This window comes from Stegodyphus dumicola, chromosome 10 (assembly GCF_044657685.1).
Source record: "Stegodyphus dumicola isolate Sdum_Otavi_A_Nest chromosome 10, ASM4465768v1".
NCBI lineage: Eukaryota > Metazoa > Arthropoda > Arachnida > Araneae > Eresidae > Stegodyphus > Stegodyphus dumicola.
The window spans coordinates 117,122,300-117,144,393 of NC_140777.1; the positions used below are offsets into that span (position 1 = coordinate 117,122,300).

A 22,094-nucleotide genomic window follows, 5' to 3' on the forward strand; every position below is an offset into this window, starting at 1 on the left:
AATATTTGTTTTAATTTATATTTTACCAGGGCATTGAAGATTATTTAGGTGATATGGATTTTAAAATGGCAGGAACTAAAAAAGGCATAACAGCAGTTCAAGTAAGAGTAAACCAGTTGCCTAAATTTTTTGCTAATGAATAATATAAATATATGCATTTATTGTATTTGTGTTAATATTTTGATTTCCTTTTTTTAAACAAAAAAATTGCCCTATATAGATATTGGTTCTTATTAAATATAATTAATTATTTTCTATTATGAAGCCAAACATAAAAAATTGTATTTAAAAATAAACTCTCTTAAAGGAATGTTTAAATGTTTGTAAAGGAAATAGAGAAGTGGATTGTTTTCTATTTTTTATTTATTTTTAAAAATTTGTTTTATTTTATTTCTTAATTGTAGAACCAAGCATTTTATTATATCATTAAAAATAATGTGTGGGTATGCATGTGCCTGTAAGATTTTAAAAAAATTAAATTTGGGATTACTCATTTTATTTTGGCTATGTCCTCTTCATGTCTTAAAAATACTAAGTTATGAATCTAAAGTGCACCGTCTGAAAATTAATACATTTCATGTGTCCCTTTTATAATCCAGCTGCAGTGCAACACCCCTCAGCTAGTCAGATTACAGAAATAATTTACTATATATCTAGTGCTCTGCTATTTCATTCCCTTTTTCCCTACTTAGCCCCTGCTAGCCATTCTCTCTATTTGTCTAGAAAATGTAATCGTTTTAAATTTACATCCCTATAGTGCTGCATAGCACCCTCATAGTGATGATGTGTAATAGAAAAGAATATATATGTGTAAGAAGAGTGGGATGCATAGCACCGCTATAATGATGATGTGTAATAGAAAAGAATATATATGTATATGTGTAAGTATTTTACTTACAAAGAATATGTAAAATATCTGTGAAAATTATGTCTGCATTTGTCTTCAAGTGCCATCCTTTTAACTGTGCAGTAAAGCCTCTCCAAGTTATTACAATGCAAAGAACCATCTTCACTATCACATCAAGCTATTCTCTAAATCAACCCATTACAATAAGAAATCATCTTTGAGAAAAGTTCCGTTTCATCGAATATTTTAATTCAAGTCTATGCCAAGCTTATTAATTTTATTTGCTACATTCATAATCAAATACTCACTCTTGCTCTACCCAATATCTAAGAATGAAAAAAAAAATTTGTCATCTGTGATATGTGCTTTAAAGGTGTGGTTAACTACCAGTGCTTCAAAACTTACTTGGAGTCTTTCAAATAATCTTCAAAGTGTTTAAAAAGATTTACCATTACATTCATTAATTTATGTTAATAAGAAGTCTTGATATTGAAAATTAGCTGAGATCATCAGTCATAAATGCAATTGATTCTGCATGCGTGCATGATGAAAGTGAAACAAAATTCAAATTTGTGCATATTATTATTATTATTATTATTATTACATGCTTTAAAACTCTGGAATTCTGATTTTGCTATTTAATTTATACATTAGATAATCCAATTAAAAATGTTTTGATAATCATAAAAAAATGTATATGATATGAATTACTTCCAAATTTAGATGTTTAAAACTATTTTTTCTTATTATGTAGAATTTTAAAAGTGTTGCACAGTTTTATGAAAAAAGTATTAGATAAAAATTTTATGGTGTCAGAATTCAATTTTTAAAAATTATATTTAATAAACTGAATAATTAATTTTAATATATTTAAATTATTTTATTTATGGAAGGTTATTAAAAATTACTGTATTTATAATTAGAAATTTGGATTATTGTTCAAAAGTTTTTAATTATTTCAATAATTCTGAAATTATTTTGAGAATGAAATAAATATGAATATAAATAAAAAATGAAATAATTTCAAGTATTAGTGTGGAAAAATATTATTAAAATTTTCCTTTTGACTGTCAGTGTAAAATATGAAAACTAATATTGAATGTTGTTCTATGTAATCAGTAATTATATGCAAAAATAGAATATATTAAGATGTACTTTGAGGGCTTCCACTTTAAGGCTAATTTAATTTATAATAAAAAGTACTAATTTCTTCATATAACTAACTGCCTATCATTCCTTTAACCATTGGGGAATTAATGCATCAATTCATTAATGTGAATTTGCCTAACAGTTGAATATGTTTGTTTTTTAGAGTAAGCTGTGGGGGTCTTCCAGTTTTATATGAAATAAGAAAATTAAAAGTTTTAACAATAATAAAAAGCATCGTTTCAGTAATACTATTTCAAATTATATTAAAGTGCAATTTATAATAATAAAAATTAGTTGTAAAACTTTAAAATTTGTTGTTATTATTTTAAAATAAGTAATGGTCATCAAAATGTTTATATTTGTGATTTTGTGTGAAAAGTTTTGAAAAGCCTTCCTTGAACAAATTACGAAGATTCTTAACTTCATTATGGCTAACTGCTCTCAGTCTGGCTTCTTTTTATCTATTTATTTTTTCTTTAAATTATTATTGTAGGATGATGTAAAATTTCTTTTTAGTTACTAAATTTGTAAGACCTAACTTGAATATGCAAGTTATTTGTCTTAGTTTGAGTTTGAATTTTTGTATATTTATTTATTTATATTTAAGGACATAATTTGAAGATTTTTATGGTCATAAATCAGGAAAAGAAACTTTGATATATTTATATAATGCTAAAAGCTTGTAAAGTTCATTTTACATTGTTCTTTAATAAGAAATTGTGAATTATTAAAATAAGTAAATATTTAACTTTAGTAGAATTTCCTGGATGTGTAAAAGAAAATTTTTGGTTCTATATTGAATACAGTGATTTCTACAAGACGAATGAAGATAAGTACTGTTAAGCATATATCATGATATTTAAACAAAGATTTTTCAAAACGTGTGATTATTTTTCTAATAATTTGTTGCAAACTTTTAAAATTAGACTGAAATCTTCAAATTTCAGAACTCTAAATTTTGTATCTGTTACGTTGAAACACTGAAGTCTGGAGAATGTCGACTTTCACTGGTGAATGTCAACATTCACATAGTCTCTTGGTGTATGTCCGAAATATTTTCCAAATACTCTTATTTCTAACTTACACCGGTCAATGTTGACATTCACCGTGTACTAATGGTGAATGTTGAACATATAACAATATTATATATTCTTCTCCATAATTCACTCGCGAGAAATAAGAACATGAGAACCTAAAACACACAATACATTCAAAATGAGAAAGGAAAATAATAGAAATTAAAAACTTACTTAATTATACACTACATTCTAAATGAGAAAATAACATGAGAACCTAAAACACACAATACATTCAAAATGAGAAAGGAAAATAATAGAAATTAAAAACTTACTTAATTATACAGTACGTTCTAAATGAGAAAATAAAATAACAGTAATAAAAAACTTACTAAATTATGTGATTCAAATCTTATTTATTGCAACAACTTAAACTATTATGGCATTTTATGACCTCTTTTTTCGACTTTCACCAGAGCATATCTGTGATTGTCGACATACACCGGTGAGGGTCTGAATATACAAGAATGTAGTGAAATATTCAGTCTTTCACCGACGTATTTGGTGAATGTTGATATTCTCCTGTGAAAGTCAACATTCTCCAATTTTGGTCTTTCACGGTAACATATCCATTAGTCCAGATAAATTAAAATTTTGGCCCCAACCACGAAAATTTTTTTCTCTTGTTTTGCTAATGCTGTCTTCTTAAAAGGCTTTTTTACCGCTAAGCCTTTTTCTTTCTGAAGGGGAGATATGAAAGATTAAAAAAATATATAATTTTTAATTACTCAGTTTCATTTGGCCACATCACCTTCTTGTCTTAAAAATACTGAGATATGAAGCTAGAGTGTATCTTCTGGAAATTAATGGATTTTATTTCTCTTATTTAATTAAGCTGTAGTGTAACATCTTACAGTCAATCAAATTAAAGATATAATTTAATATATTTCTATCACTTTGCTGTTGCGTACCCCTTTTTTCTGCATAGCTTGCTGCCAATTAGGCATGTCACTTAGCTTCTGCTAGCTATTGTCCATTTTTTTGAAAAATGTAATCCATATAAAATTGTGAGGATGCATAGTGCACTTGTAATAATAATTACTTCTGGAAAAGAAAATGTGTCCTTAGAGGTAGTTATAAAGGAATAAAATTATGTGTGAAAGTTATTGCTATGTCTGTCTTCAAGTGTCATCCTTCTGATTACAAAGTAAAGCCTCTCCAAGTTATAACAGTCCAAATAACCATCATTAAGCCATTGCAGCTAACTTGGACTGAGTTGCTAAAATATTTTTTTAATGCAATATATATAGAGAGAGATAGATAAAGAAGTAATATCATTATTATCAGACTCAAAACTTTATCAAAAGGAAGAATCTTTCAATGGCATACTCTTTATCTGGCAAAACAGTTACGTTTCTGTCCTTTTCAAATCAGCTGATGCACTGAAATGAATTATTTTAAATAATTTGTACTTGCTTACATTTTTCTTATATAATTATTTCTGTATGCAGTTAAGCCATTTTGTGAATTTTTTGGCATAATCTATTTGTATAATTTATTTTTTTTATTTGTTTTATTTTTATGTATAAATTTGCATTTATTCTTTTCGAGTAATTGGTATTATTTTACTTTTGTTTTGGCAAAATTGTTATGCAAGGAATGCATTTCTAATTTTCAACGGTACATATAATTCAAAATAATTAATTTCAATGCCTCAGCTCATTTGAAATGGACGGGAGCATAACTGTTTTGCCAGAAAAAGAGTATGTCACTGTTCAAATTACTTTTCCAAATCAAGCCTCCACTAATTTTTAATTTGATTTTTTTTTCAACTTTTTATTGTACTTTGCCTCTTTTGTATGAATTTAAAATAGTAAATAATTATATATATAAACTATTGCTAGAATAATTTCTTTAAAATTGATTCGTCATTCAGTTATGCTTTATTTATGTAAGCCTTTATCCTTATATCAAAAATAAAATGTAATTGTACATATAACGAAGCTTTAATCCAAAAACTTTAAAAAGCAGACTAATACGTAAATAAAATGTGAGGTGTCAAATTCATCATAGTTATAGAATATTTTATTGTTTTTAGCTAGATACGAAAGTTCCTGGTCTCCCACTGAAGGTAGTAATGGAAGCTCTTTTGCAAGGGTCAGGTAAATATAGGCTATTAAAAGTAAAAATATTGTTTAAAGTAGTGGGAATTAAAAAAAAAAAAACTGTTATCCTCACTAAGTTACTGTCTTATTGTATCATAGAAAATATTTATGTGACATGTATTGCTGCATATTTAAATTCATTTGAATGTTAAAATATCATTCAGTGTTTTTTTAGCATGTTACAATGATACATGATACAAAACAATAATACGTTTAGATGATTTTGTGGGTTTAATAGTTGTTAACATATTAGGAGTATTTTGGAAATGTTCAAAATCAAATATCTTATCAACACCTTTGTTGCACCTCCAGATTTCTTTATTTAAAATCATCCTTTATTTATTTCAAATGATGTAAAAGTTCAAATGAATGCTGTACCCTCTGAAAAATCAAGGACAAATAGTTTTCTTGTAGGAATTATATGAGAAAAAATGCTTTCTAAGCAATAATTCTGAAAACACAGATGGAATTTAAATTTTTTATGTCTTAGAACTATTTAATATTTTGGAAATTTTTTTCTCATAGAGTTAACACAGGAGAGAAAATTTTAAATCTGATATCTCGTCAATCCCTTTGTTACACCAGCAGAATTCCCCCCCTCCTTTTTTTCTGTATTTAATTATCCTTTATTTATCTTGGCTGCTTCAAAAGTCTAAGCAAATATTCTATCCTCTCAAAATCATGGGCATATATTTTTCAGGTAGGTTTCTGACAATGACTCAAATTTTGCTGTGGGATTACATATCCAACCAGCTATCAGAGTAATATGGACATTCCTCATTCCACAACTAGATTTCTGTTTCTGTTACAGCTGCAAATGAATGGGAGCCACAATCATTTGCTTTCCTCAAAAGCATGCAAATGAGGAGCCCATTCTTTACTGCCTTCAAAGACTTCCAAGATAGATTTTTTTCAGTAAATTGTTATCTCCACTTCAATTACAGCTACAAATGAACAGTAACCATAATCATTTGATTTTATCAAAAGAGTGTCAAAATGGAGCACTTTATTTAGTACTTCCACAGACTTGCAAGGCTGATTTTCTTCAATAAGGTGCTATCTTCGTTTCTATTCCAGCTGTGATCTGCATTCATTGATTTTCTGCAAAAGGGTGCAAATACATAGCCTAAACAAGGATTTCTCTCAAAATGATCAAGACTAGATTTTGGTGGAGAAATGTGTTCATCATAGTTGATTCAAATTTTGTCATGCTGTTCTCTATATAGCCAGCCAGTAGAGCAGTGTAGATGTTCGCTGTATCCCAGTAGATGTGATGATACACTGGATGGAAAAGCAGTGAGCATAAAAATGTTTTCTTTTCATCAAATGGATAAACATGATTAGAATTTGGGTACAAAATTATGTAGATTTAATTCAGCAGTATTAATGTTTAATGATTAATTCAGAATGCAATGCAGTGAGCACTCTGTAAGAAAACTTCCCAGTTCTAGCTGGCTTATGAGAACTATAAATTTTGTTCTTAGAGACCTCTAACAGTTTTCCTCCAAAGGGATATTTTCAATATGTGGATTTGTTTTATGCCGTTAGAAATACTATTTGTTTTCAGATGTACAGTGGTGGCCAAAATTGTGGACATTTTTGGAAATTTTTATGTTTTTGAACTTTGTATGCTTATAGAAAATCTTAAGTTTCCCAAAATGCAAACTTGTATATATCATTTTAAAGAGAATTTATTACTGAATTCAATACAAAACACAAAATTCAATTATTTGCAATACAAAAAAATTTAAACGATAATAGTTATCGATATACATTAGATAGTGATAATTGCAGTGCGTTATCAGTACTTAGTAGGGTACCTTTATTTTTTATTACAGCTTCACATCGACGTTTCATTGAGCTGACAAGAGTTTTAAGCTCTTCTTTCGTTATTACATGATGCCAGGAAACAATTATAGCCTCAATTAGTTCCCTTTTATTTGATGGGCGCCTCATTCGGACAAGAGTTTTCAAACGGTGCCACAAATTTTCGATAGGATTGAGGTCAGGACTGTTTCCTGGCCATGACAACAATTTAATGCTCTTTGTACGAAACCACTCTTTCGATATTTTGGCCATGTGGCAAGGAGCAGAATCCTGCTGAAAATTAAACGAAGTGGGAAAGAAATCTCTGATGGAAGGTAGAAGTTTTGGTTCTAGAATAGTGTCAATGTATTTTCTGGCATTCAGTGTCCCATCAATGACATGAAGGTGACCAATACCATCTGCTGACATGCATGACCAAATCATAACACTAACTGAGTTCTTCACAGTTGCTTGAATGCAGTCAGGATGTAGCTCTTCTCCTATTCTACGTCTTACATATTTTTGCCCATCACTACCGAATAACGATATCTTAGTTTCATCACTCCATATAACTTGTGACCACTGATCATCTGTCCAATTAATGTGTTCCTTTGCCCACTCTAGTCTTTTTTTTTTTTTTTTTTTTTTTTTTTTTTTTTTTTTTGTTGTTGTTGTTGTTGTTGTTGCTGAAAATTAAGATAAGGCTTTTTTCGTGGAATTCTACCTCTCAGTCCAACATCTGTTAATCTTCTCCTGATTGTTCTTGAACTGACAAACACCAACATCATTCAGATCACTTCTGATGGCCGCTGATGACATTTTTCTATCTTGGAGACATAGTCTTTTTATTCTTCTGTCATCAATAGATGTAGTGCACCGTTTTCGGCCTTTTCCTTCTTTGTTTTTTATTGAATTTGTCTCCTGATATCGTAAACAAAACTTTCTGACTCCAGATGTAGTCACTGAACCACCCACCTGTCTTGCAATTTCAGCATAGGAAAGACCACTTTCTCATAACACAATAATATTACATCTCTTCCTAGGTGTCCAATCTACTGTTTTATTTGATTTCATTGCTTTTTGACCAAATATTAAAAATTTTTACAAAAATTACTACTTGCAATTGCAGTGTATGAGAAACAGGTCCTCCTTCTACAGAACAAAGCAAAATAATGAATTGTTTCAAGTGTAAACATGACGTCAGCTTCTACTGGCAGTTACTAACATTTGATTGGTTCTCAGAACAAGAACAGTGATTGGCCAAGAAAGCTAGACATTACAAACCACTTCATAACTGTGTTTTTACTTCCATGTACGAAGTAAAAAGGAAGTATTGTAATCGCGAAAAGCTTCAGGCAGCATATTTCAACGAAAATATTTACTTTGACAGCTTTCGAATGCAATTTAACGATGTTTTTGCATGATATCTGTACATAAGGACAGAATAAAAGACTCTTTTCCTCCAAAAAAACTAAAAATTTGCTTTAAAATGAATTCTGAAGAGAATTTTTCGTGACGTCTGTACGAACGTGCGTACGTACCTCGCATAACTCAAAAACGAGTAGCCTCAGAACGTTGAAATTTTGTATATAAGACTGCTATAACATGTAGATGTGCACCTCGTATTTTAGTTTCATATCCACTCTGTTACCCGGCTCAGTGATCTCAGTTTCTTTACTCTTATATGTTTGTAAATTGTACATTTTTTGCTTTAAAAATGATTGAATTATGTTGTTTTTATCTTCCGGTTAAGGGTTTTATGCCTTTAGTAAATCTGTATGCAATATTTTTAGAATTATCAACAATTTTAAAGTTGTGTTTAAGTGCCGCTAAGCCTTTTTTTTTTTTTTTTTTATGGCGGCCATTGCTCTTGTTTACATTTGAAACAGCTGAGTAGCGGATTTGTTGCCAATCTAGAGAAACTTAGCTTCGCAACAACAAAGATAACGCCTTCATTTATTGTTTAAATCATGCTTAATCCTTTCTGGAATTTTTTTGAGGAAATGAGCGTTTAAGGTTTACTTCGTAATCTTTAATACAGATATTTTAAGTTTTTATGTATTTTCACCTTGTCACGAAGTGAAAACTGAATTAATTGAATGAGAAATACTCAATCGTTTGTGAAAAACTGTTTCTTTTTTGTTTTGTTTGCTTAATTTATTTTATACATAGTTCTAGCTTTGTTATAGTATTTGAATAGAACATGTGGCAACAATTAGATAATTCTTTAAATGATATAAATTGTATGCATTCTGAGTTATAATATGAACGAAATATAGTACCGTTAAGTAAACCTAGCGCCAGAGTGTCGCTATGGTAAACAAAGAGAATTTTAAAAAATGCATTTATTCTATTGTGATTTATGCGCTGTCGGCGAAGTAGGTTTAATTCAATCTAATAAGTTTAAATAAAATGCAAGAGAAAATGTGTACAGTCAAAAGTCTTTAATCCGGACTCGTCGGGACTTCGGCGATTCCGGATTATAGATCATCAGTTTAAATCTGGCAAGATGGCATGCAGAAATTATAAAATTAAAAATATGAAACCGTAATTTATAAAATAATGAGCAATTATGATCTAAAGGGTATCAAAATTTACAAAAAAAAAAAGCTTAATATTTATTTGTTTACTTTATTAAACATTTCTTTCAACGCGCGCATGCTTACCTTACGCATAGCCGAAATTAGAAAATTGCAACCAGAAAACTATTTGATTTGTATTCGTGATATTTATAATGACGAGGAATTTGATTTAAATCATATCAAAGACGGAGTACATCGAGATTAAATACTACATTTAATAAGGAATTATAAGCCGAATAAAATAAAAACATCTGCTCTGAAGATAACGATAGTGGTGACAGATCAACTTCCAGTTCATTGCGCGTCGCAACGTCCCCCCCCCCTACGCAGAGCAGCGTGAAATTGATAAACAGATTTCGGAACGGTTAGATAAACAAAGGATATACCTTTATCCATTTTTTGTAGCAATTCGTTTTTTGTTTGATGGACATCGAATCATACTTTCGTTTTCTAGATCCTTTGGGAGCTCCAACATCGGAAATTCTATTTGACATAATCGAAAGTTCAAGCTTACTTTTATAAAATTGCTCTTACAGTCTGCAAAAAATAATAAGCCGGATCCAATTCGAAGATTAAGGAACAACGCAATCATCAACATTAACTGAAATAGATAATTAGATAATTTTAGCTTATGCCGTCCGACGCGAAAACGTATTCTGCACTTGCGCAGACGCATGTAAGCAGTCGTAAATGTCTTGCGCGGACGCGTAAAACGCCTATGAGCATGCGTCAACGCGGCGCATGCGCAGAAAGATTTTAGCTTTGAGGTCCGGATTATAGATCATTCCGGATTATGGGTGTCCGAATTAACGACTTTTGACTGTATAATGTAATATTCCGTGCAAGGAAGTCATCTGGTGTACACATCTGATTTTTTATTTATATTAAAATACATATAACTTTTTTTTGTATTGCAAATAATTGAATTTTGTGTTTTGTATTGAATTCAGTAATAAATTCTCTTTAAAATGATATGGCCCACCAGCGGCTGAGCAGTAAAGTCCCTGAACACTGGTAGTTCAGTCCGAGGTTCGAATCCCGCGAACGGGCTCTGGCTGCATGGGTGTTTTTGTGGTTTTACCCATGTGTAACGTGTATATGAGTCAGTTATCCTTAGAAAGTCCTCCACGGAGGCATCCCTCCCCATAGGCAGATAGCCTTAGTGTGCTTTGCCGTAATTAAATACAGCACACCACACTTTAAAATGATATACAATTTTGCATTGTAAGGATCTTAAGTTTTACTAACGTTTATTTTTATTTTGAATCTTTACTATCACTTCTTATTTTCTACTTCCGGCCAGAATTATAAGCGTTAAGGTTTTTATGCAAAGTTTGTCTGGCGAACGCCAAGTATTTAAGTTGTGGCTTTTTGCCAAGCGAGAGAGAGGAAGCAGTGAGTTCGAAGCAGGCCGCTTACCTTAGAAGTTACGCAGTTGCTGTTTGCCTTCCAGGCCAGAGGTTTTAATCCTCTTGATAACTTTTAAACGTATTGTAGTGTTCTCAGTTATCTGTACTACATACGCCTTCCTGTTAATATAAGGCCAATCTTCCACGTTTATTATTCTAAAGTTAAATTAGAGTATAGTTTTATTTTTATACTTTTACGTTAGACCCCAAGTGGCGGGTCAGCGTATTCCGAAGTACAGAAGTTATTGTATATAGAGAAAAATAAAGGGTTTTGTATACCCTTCATGTGTATTCTGTCTACTTACCACAATTAGTGAACATAGCTTTAGTAAGCTCTCTGTTCCGAGTCAGGTCCTTGTATGTTCCCGAAGAAGGTAAGAAGGAACATTGACCCTGATAGCATTTTGTGAAATGTAACATTTTCTATAAGCATACAAAGTTCAAAAACATAAAAATTTCCAAAAGTGTCCACAATTTTGGCCACCACTGTAGTTGCGATGAAAGAATTACTGTTGCAGCTATTTACATTATGCTGTAATTATTTTAATAGCTTTTATTAAATTTGTGGGTATTTATTTATTTATTTATCTGAAGAAATAGATATTGATATCTGATTACACATGAATCAGATTATGAAATTTTCTAGTTACTTTCTCTGTCTGTTTTAAATATAAAGTTGTTTAATCTTTAATAATGCTAAAATTTAACTCAAATAATTTGTGTAAATTATTTGTAAAATAGATTTTAATTTTAACAGATCTCCAGGGTCCTGTACAGATTCTGTGTGTACATGGTACAGTCAAAAGTCGTTAATCTGGACTCGTCGGGACTTCGGCAATTCCGGATTATAGATCATAAGTTTAAATCTAGTAAGATGGCATGCAGAAATTATAAAATTAAAAATATGAAACCGTAATTTATGAAATAAAGAACAATTATGATCTAAAGGGTATCAAAATTTACAAAAAAAAAAAAAAAGCTTATTATTTATTTGTTTACTTTATTAAACATTTCTTTCAATGCAAGTTGTTTAAGTTGCTTCATTTTTTATGTGATAATACATTCTCTTTAATTCTATAAACAGACATAATTTCTTGTTCAGTTACAAAGTTCCTCTGTTCAAGTCCTATAATTGCTGTGTTGAGAATACCGATTAATTTGTCAATCGAAATTTTTTCGTTTTCAATAACCTCTGTCACTTTCTTCGCTATCGGAAGCGAATTATAATGATGAGGAATTTGATTTAAATCATATGAAAGACGGAGTACATTGAGATGAAATACTGCATTTAGTAAGGAATTATAAGCCAAATAAAATAAAAACATCTGCCCTGAAAATAAGGATAGTGTGACAGATCAACTTCCAATTCATTGAGTGCCATGGTATTAAAGATAAACAAATTTTAGATAAAAAAACGTTAAAGTTTATATAAACAAATGATATGCCTTTATCCATTTTTTGCAGCAGTTCCACTTTTTGTTTAATGGACTTTTGCTTTGTAGATCCTTTACATATTAGTAAATATATATCAGAAATTCTATTTGACATAATTGAAAGTTCAAGCTTACTTTTATAAAATTGCTCTAACAGTCTGCAAAAAATAATAAGCCGAATCAAATTCGAAGATTATTGAACAAAGCAATCTGCAACATTAACTGAATTAGATAATTTTAGCTTAGCTTATACCATCTGTTATACCTTAAACGCGCATTCGTAAACGTATTTTGCTCGCGTATTCGCAGCCGTAAAGGTCTTACGCGCATGCATCAATGCAGCGCATGCGCAGAAAGTTTGTAGCTTTGAGGTCCGGATTATGGGTGTCCGAATAAACGACTTTTGACTGTATTTTGTTTTGACAATACTCAGAGCCATCTGTAGCTTGATCTATCAGCTGGAATGCTGTGAAATTTGGTAGCGGGATTTATGGCAGTATGGGAAGAAAGATGCCTTGGGGGGGGGAATTAGTTCCAAAAGTTACCAACTGGGGAAAATGTGGCCATGTTCTAATCAACACAAAGGAAAATTTCCATGAAGCACTGGTAAAATTTGAAAATGCAAATGCTCAATTACATAAAAACAGCACTGTCAGTAATTCATTCTATAAAGATAAGGAGAAAACACTGAAAGACATTCTGAATGTTAGTTGGGTTCAACATATATCTCACTTTCCCTCAGCATGCATTACTTGTGCATTTGTTTTATTTTCATGAATTGAATGCAAACGCCGCTCTTCGAAAGTTTAAAAGCATAACATTCTATGTAAAGCTGCTCTATCAATTAGTGCACTGAATGGCATAATTCAGAAGTTTGAAGAAACAGGATCCTTAACATATCAGTGTGGTAGAGGGTGGAAACTGGTGTTAAAACAGACAGTTACTGATGTTGTGACTGCAGCCACAATTAGGCAGCCTATGGGATAATTGTTGGTAGTAGCAGTGCCCAAGGAATAGCTCTGCAACTGGAATTGAATCTTTCAATGGTATAACAAATCTTGCAGAATGTTCTTCACTTCTCCCCATGCAAGATAAGCCACATGCCGAAATTAAAACGCAATTATGATCTTGCCAAGAGAAAGTCAAGGAGAATTTTGTGGGAAGATGAGGCCAATTTTCACCTGAATGGGACTGTTAACACTAACAGGTCTTGAATTAGGGCCTCTGAACAATTCCATGTAATTCAGGAAATCCCATTGCATTCACCAAAGTCACTGTTTGTGGTGGTTTCACAACAAATTTCATCAGCAGACCATTCTTTTTTGAGAACATTACTCTGACAGGACTATACATACACCTGTACCTTTACCATGCAAAGGCATCGTGATATGATGACTAGTTTTCTAATTCCACAACTTCAGCAGAAGCAATTGCTGTATCAAGTAGCTTTTATGCAGGCTGGAGCACTACCCCACATTGGTCTATCGGTACAATGGCAGTTGCACCATCACTTTACAGAAGAAAGGATCTTAACTCTTTTTTTTTTTTTTTTTTTTTTTTTTTTTTTTTTTTTTTTTTTTACCTGCATGGCTACTTTGCTCCATGGACTTATTCTTGCAGGCTTATTGGAAGTTCAAGATCTATACTGGTCCCAACCTCAGCGACCTTAAAGGACAACATCACAGGCTGTGCTGTGCAGTAGAGGTGGCATATTACATTTGGTCATCAAGAATGATGTGTGCACGATGCCAGTGTGTGATCCACAAAAAGGTGGTCATATTGTAGGAGGCCTCTGTCCTCACCAAGGAAGCACTTTTATTAAATAAAGTGCTATCGTGCTCTGAAATATCAGTCTCTGTAATACTTTGGAATAGTTCATTTGCTACATTAAAGCAATGTTGCATTGAACTTTCTTTTTTGTTATTGGTTTGCCTAGTTCTCAGCTGTATCAACTAAAACAGTGTCACATTTTTCCCTATCAGCAACTTTTAGGACTATTTTTCCCACAGTATTTTCTTTCTCGTGTTGTCCTTTGTCACTCTATCGAATTTGGTGGCTTTCTAACTGATATATCAAGTTACAGATGCCATCTGAGTAGTGTCAATTAAAAAAACACCCTGTGTTAAAAAAAAAAAAAGAAGAAGAAGAAGAAAAGTATTAAAGCCTTGGCTGTTGATATCTTCTAAGACAATTTGATTGTGAAACGTCTAGGAAAACGAATAATTCTGTTCTATAAGAGATTGCTAATAATGATCTTTGAATAATTTATTTGCTTTTTTTTTTTTTTAGTAATTTTCTTTTCACTTGTAAATTTTTGTGTTACATTTTCTGCTCTTAGATGGTAAGGATAAGATATTAAACATCATGACAAGTGTAATTTCTAAACCAAGGGAAGAAAATAAAGATAACTGGCCTATATCTGGTATAGTTATTTTACTTTTTGCTACATTTAATTTATGCAGAGTTTTAAATCTTTATGTTTAGAATTAGAAATCTCTCTTTTTTTCTTCTTTTAATGCAGAAAAACTTGAAGTACCTGTACACAAGCTCTCTCATTTTTTTGGATTTGGTGGCTACAACATCAAAAAGCTTAGAAATGATACGGGTAAGTTTTTTTCTACCCCCCCCATTGAAAATATATATGCATTGTATTGTTTTGTATGACTGCTATGATTATAATCTAGCCACAGAGAAAATTATCTCACATATCTGAATTCTTAAGATGCAATTTATTAAATTGAATAGAAATGTAAAATTAAAAAGGGATTTGTTCAAATATGGGAGATGACAGAATGCATTTATCATGAATTGTTGATGTTTTATAGAGAGATTCCAGTTCCCCGTACTAAGTTGGGATCTTTCTATTGAATCAGCGATAATTATGTTGTTTTACTCTTTTATATTACTTTTCATTGGCAATTCCAGTGTATTTATTTACAAATTCCAATTAAAAACTACCGCAATATTGCATATTTGCTATCTAAAGTTCACTTCAAATTTCCTAGGAGATAATTTTTATTTATATTCTCTATTACTTTATAATACTTATATATATATATATACATACACACACACACATATGTGTGTTTATTTTTAGCATGATGCCAGATTTTATGATTTTAAATGTTAGCGTTCTTTTTAAATGTAGGAATTTTGTTTTGTATTTTGAAAATGCTAAAAATGAATTTAAATATTATAAATAAATCATAAATTTATATACAAAGCAGAATTGTTACCGATATAAGAAACCCAAAATGAATGCTTCGGCGAAGGCATCCGTCAATTAATACGGCACGAAATTATCTTACATAAAAGTAAGGTAAAGAATCTGAATCCCTTCGTGGATTCTGATTTAGTTCTGAGAGTAGAGTCCAATTTTATTTATTTTGCTAAACATCCGGCAGTTTTACCTAAAGTTCACAAATTTACATTATTCGTTATTGAACATTAATTTTAAATTTAATTTAGTTGAACATTTAAAATTAATATACATATATTTATTATTTTTTTCATGATTTTCGATTCCTCGTGGTAATTTAAAGTATCAAGTTAATTAAACGTCTAGCTTTGTTTTATCTGTAGAATTATCTAGCATTTGATTTTAAGCATAGACCAAAGGCATCTTGAATTTTTTTAGGAATCTTGTGTCATTAAGTTGTGAAGAATATGTAGGCATATTCCTCACATTGTGGATAAACAGCAACACTGAAAGCCACCAAATTTTCAATATATATAGAACTCCACCTGAACATATGCACCCATGCACTCATTTTCTTTCTGTTCATTATTTTTCCACAGGTACTGTTACGGAAACACTTATCTCAATAATAATCACTTATTCGCCACTATAATTGTTTATTATAAACTTAAATATTAAGTTCACATATCGCACACACAGCTCTCAGCCATTCTTTTCATCTCATCTCTGCCGCTTTCTGCTCGGGGCACACTTGCTATTTGAGCATGCCCAAACATGCCCCCGGCATTGAAATGTATACAAAAGATTCAATCACTAAACTGTATGAGAGATTTCATAGTAAATTACAAAGTCTAACACTAACAATTTCGTAACATAGCACTTTAACCATAATACAATACATAACACAAGAAATAATTCTAATTGAAAATTCACCTATACACAATGTAAAACAATATCACTATACTCTTAACATATAACAATTTCCTTTCAGGCATAGGAAAAACACAGATTTTGGAAATACATCTTTTAAATTACCTGCTTTAGTTTAATTTTAACAACGCAAAATTTTTTTATCATCACCATAATACACATCAGTTATTCGACCTACAACCCATTTGTGAGTAGGTACATTATCCTCTACCAATTAGGCTAAATTTCCTATGTAAATATGATCTTTTTCAAAACTCCATTTATTTCTTTGTTGCAGTTCATTTAAGTAACTATGGTGCCATTTTTATCAAATCAACTGCTCAATTCTTGTTATTCTCGGCCATTTCTTAAGTCGATTTTCATTTAAATTATTTAAATTAGGTTCAGTAACTGAATTTATTGATCTATTTATCAAAAAATGCATGGGAGTTAAAACTCCAAAATCATCTTCATTAGCTTCTTCCTGTTAACGGACACAGAGGTCTTGAATTTAAAATTCCCTCAATCTGTATAATTACTGTTAAGAACTCTTCATACGTTAAATCTGCACTGCCTACAACTCTTTTAAAATAGTATTAGAATGATTTCATTGCAGCTTCTCAAAGGCCTCCGAAATTGGGTGACCCTGGTGGTGTGAATTTCTATTCAATATTCTTGGCAGATAAATAATTAGCTAGTGTTTCATTTTGGATTTTAACTAGGTTATGAAGTCTTTTTATTTTTCTTTTTGTTGGTACCAATGAAACTTGTGGCATTGTCCGAATACAATTTTGTGCATTTACCCCTATGAGATCTAAATCTTTTTAACGCAGCTTCAGAAGTTAGATCAGTCACCATTTCAGTATGCACTGCCTTTGACACAAAACATACAAATATGCAAACATAGTTTTATGTAAAATTCCTTTTCTTTGGTTATGATATCTTATAAAAAATGGACCACAGAAGTCCACTCCACTGCAACTAAAAGGATAATCTTGAACAACTCTGTCTGATGGGAGATTTTCCATTATTTATTTACACACAACTGGTTTGTTTTTTAAATATACAATACAATCACGTACAACTTTACATCAAATAGATTGACCATTTAATGGCCACAACCTTTCGTGCACGTGACTGAATAATGTGGTTGCACCAACATGCGAAAAGTTTTGTTCCTTTTTGTATCTATGCAAGGATTATCATTGAATCTGTCCATAAGTAGACTTAAGTCACTTTTAATTTCAAGGTGATAAGGACTCTTTTTCACCAACTTTGATAATAAGGCAGCAGTACATAGCTCAAATCGGGAACCATTAGGCTCTTAGAAGGGGTGAGTCTTGATTTGCTCGAGATTAACTTTACCAATGTTCTCCCAGAAGAACAAATGAACTTGCAATAAACTGCTGCTCTGAAACAATGTTCTAATCTGTCAGCAAAACCATGGATTTCAACAGTTTTAGCTTGATGAATCACTACACGTCAGTCAATATCGATGTTGTTTATGCTCTCTAGTGTCACCAGAAATTAATGCCATTATTAATTTTCAGCAGCAGGAAGCTATTGGTATAACCGGGCAAAGAATACTCAAAGGATCAAATATTCTGGCATTCGACAATAAGACACATCTCTTAGTATATGATACACTAGACTCTACTTTAAACAAAAATCAATCCTTCATCAGTTTCCATGACACGCCCAAGGTTTTGGTTTTAATTAGATAAGAGAATTTGTGTTCTCCTTGATTGAGAGAAAGTTCAGAATGATTTGCACACCATTTATGCAACTGCATGCCTACTCTTTACAAAACCGCTATAAGCTGCTGTTGTAACTTTTTGGCCTCTTTTAACATCAAAGCTCTGCATAACACATCATCTATGTAGAAATTTTCACATAACACACATGCTGCCATTTTAAAATTACTCTTTACATCTAACGAAAGCTGTTTTAGTGTCCTCTTTGCTAAGAAGGTAGTACTGATCGTACCATATGTAACAGTTACTCATAGGTTTTTCACCGTTATACTGGAGAGAGTTGAATGAAATACAGTTTGTTGTTAAACTTGAACAGTTAAACACATCTCTTAATTTAGTACTACTTTTTTCTGGTTCATATATTGCATGATGTGTTTCTTAATATGCCACTTCAGGCTCTTTCTCATCTTTAACTTCCTTCGTATGTCCTAACTGAATATACTCATAAATGAAGTCATGATATATATATATAGAGAGAGAGAGAATTTAGATCTCTTGGCAAGTAAGTCCACAATGATCTGAGTTTTTTAAGAGTAGTGTCTCTAGACTGACCTGAACACAAAGGATTATCTTTAAGGGGCATTTTTACCACGTATCTACCTTCCTCGTTTCTCCAGTGCATTTGCACAAAATGTTCCTCACGTGTACAATTTTCTTTACTTTTGGTTAATTCTAAGTCTACATTTTCAATTATCCCTAAATTTTTTATTGTTTTATTTAAATCCTCTTCCCATATCAATCCGCAGTGTATTGTTGTCTCATTTCCTTGATCTACACTTCCACTGGCAACATACCCAAACATTGTATTTTGTAAAAGCAAATTTGAATTTTATGCATAAATTTGTCCTGGTCTCAATAATTCATAGAATATCTCTGCACCTAACAACATATCAATTTTCTCTGGGATATTAAAACTGTAATCAGCTAATGGTACTAAGTTTGAAACCTCAATATTTACATTAAAAACCTGATGTAGTATAAGATCCATAATTTTTTTTACAACAAGCAAATTCATCTCTTTCTCAAAACTCCTAATTTGATTTGCAATTGCTGTTGTAACATGACCTTTCACTACCATTGATGAATCATTTAAACACAAGATTAATGTATTTATTTTTTCCCTTTTTAGTCCTAAGCGTTTCACACATTGTTCACTTAATAAACATCATTTGAGAACCAGGACGCCTATTCTATGGTCACTGGATCTGTCTACAACTTAAGCGAACAATATTGACTCAAAAAAACCGGTATAGACAGCCGTCACAACTTATCGGAGAAAGCCATTCTGTGGTCCTCAGTTGGTGGGCGGGTGGGTCCATTTGACTTTACTGAAAGGGGACAAGGCTTCAAGGAGCTTTAGACCAATCGCAGTACAGACGAGTGACGAAATTTATAGTGCGCGCTGGCTGAAGTTCTAGGAATATTCTCCCATTATTTCACTAACTCACACGCTGTATTTGTAATTCGAAAAAAATTGCACAAAACAGTATTATGACCAACATGCAGCAGAATATGCTGCTGTCTTATGTGAAGGAAAATCCCGTTTTTTAAGGGGAAAGTTAACGCAGGAATTTAGAGCTAAGAAATAAAGAGTGATATGGGATACCACGAAAGCAATGGTAAATAGATAAGAGTAGATGAATTAAGCTTACTTCAAATCCTTTTAGAAATAAACAATTTTAATCATTTAAATTTATAATATGATTAATTTGCATTACAGTCTAATAGCAAACTAAGTTTCCCCCTCCCCATGCTTACATTAAAACTGTTTTCCCGCAATTTATTTTACAGTTACTATTGGAAAAATATCTCTTTAAATAAGAAATTATTTCTTTCTTAATATTTCTTCCCTTTTTTTATTTTATTTTTCTATGAAAATTATTTCTTTCAGGAAAAGAAATAAAATTCATTCACTATGGCCGATTGCTGCTGCATTCAACTATCACACACGCATCAAAATGCTTTATTTTAAATAATTTATTCTATAATTAACATGAAAGAAAATATTTTTTTCAATATAAAATATATAACCAAAATTAAACTAATCTATCCTGTATGTGTGATTAATTCGTTTTGCAATTTTTGTCACACAATTACTAATACCTTTTTATTAATATTACATTGCTGTTATTTTAATTTTATATATATATAAGAACTGCTTGCTCAGTTTAAGTATTCTTCCTTCTCAAAAGATTTTATTCTGTGAAAATAATTAAAAGATAGTAATATTTTCACAATGCAGGTACTAAAGTAAAAATAATCAGTGTAGGTCTCCTGCAGTTGAAGTCCTTGTCAAACCAGCGTTTCGACACATTTTAAATAAAAAACTAATAATAATCAATGTAAAAATGAGAATGCTATGAACAGTAAATTTTTTTTTTTTAAGTTTGCAAAGAAACAATGATTTTTGAATTCTATAATAGGTTACAAAAGTACTATTCCATGAAGAAAACCCCTCAGTCTTATAGCATTATTACTTTATAGCATAATGCAATAATAATTCTACTAACAAGCCCACCAGCCGCCGAGCGGTAGAGTCGCTGAACGCAGGTAGTTTGGTCCGAGGTTTGAATCCCGCGAACGAGCTGGCCGGCGTTTTCGTGGCTTTCCCCATGTGTAACGTGTATAGGAGCCAGTTTCCCTTAGAAAGTCCTCACTTAGGAACCAGTTTTAAACATAATAAAATTTATACACACACACACACACACACACCCAAAAAAAAAAAAAAAAAAAATCTGAAAGTCTTCAGATTTTATATTACTGAATATTATATTTATATTACTTCAGATTTTATATTAAGGTCCATTTTTTAACTTTTTGCGTGTTACCTTTATTTATTAAATATCATGTTTTTCGCACTTAAACCATAAAATTCAATTCAACAGCAATATCATATAATTTTAAAAAAGCATATCTTTAGAATTTCCAATACATAGTCTCGCGCGCTAGAGATGAAAATGCTTTTTTTCCTCTTTCCCCCCCCCCCGTACAATGTTGGCATTGCTCGCTTTGAAATCGTTGGGTTTCTTAATCAAAAACTCATAAATGCTTTACAAAATATGAAATAGATAATAAAACAAATTCCCAGTTCCAAATATGGGCCTCCAGATGCCTACATTAGGATGGAGGATTATGTTATTCAGCATTTCATGGCTCTAGCTACCGTTGTTTTATCACAGTGCGAGAAACATTCATACATTCTGCAGATTCCTCATTATTTAATTTCTTTAAATATAATAGAGTGCGATAATACTTGGTGGCAACGATTTGAAAAGTGAAGCGCCACAAAATGGCAAAACGAAATTAATAGGCCCTCTGTGCTAAAACGTATTATTAAAAGTATCACACTAGTAGTAGTACAGCTACTGAAAAAAATATTTTAAAGCTATTTTATAGTTTTATAATTTTTTATTTTTATTTTTATTTTACAGTAGTGTGAATTTCGCGTAATGAACGACATTCCTTTTTGTGGTCACAGTATTATTCGTAAGGTATTCAACTGTTAGATTTTAAAGTAAACGTAATTCTTGCTGTACAAGAAGCTTATTGGGTGTCTATATTTGTATTAAATGAAGAAGGTTTGTGTGCTTGATAAACTTATTATCTTCTACATTTTTAAAGCATACAATTACAATTTATATCTATAATTTCAGGAACGGCATAACCTTTCTTTCAGTAGAAATTGCGTTCTTGTTTTCTGAATGTGGCTGCAAATACTTTCTCAGTTCATCGCAAATTAAAATAACTATAAATTTTGACAATCTGAAATACGCAATGAAAACATCTTTTGGCAGAGCAAAAGCATCAACATATTTTCTATAAATT

General features: G+C 31.3%; 1 protein-coding gene across 3 annotated transcripts in view; it reads left to right on the forward strand.

Moving 5' to 3' along the window:
* The window catches only part of PNPase (polyribonucleotide nucleotidyltransferase 1), a 136,641-nt gene that overhangs the window by 101,585 nt on the left and 12,962 nt on the right, over positions 1-22,094 (forward strand). For all 3 annotated transcript variants that reach the window (XM_085825425.1, XM_085825426.1, XM_085825427.1), the window contains exons 17-19: positions 5,111-5,174; positions 14,746-14,829; positions 14,929-15,012. In XM_085825425.1, the coding sequence (XP_085681551.1) occupies positions 5,111-5,174; positions 14,746-14,829; positions 14,929-15,012 (232 nt within the window). The remainder of the gene's footprint in view (positions 1-5,110; positions 5,175-14,745; positions 14,830-14,928; positions 15,013-22,094) is intronic.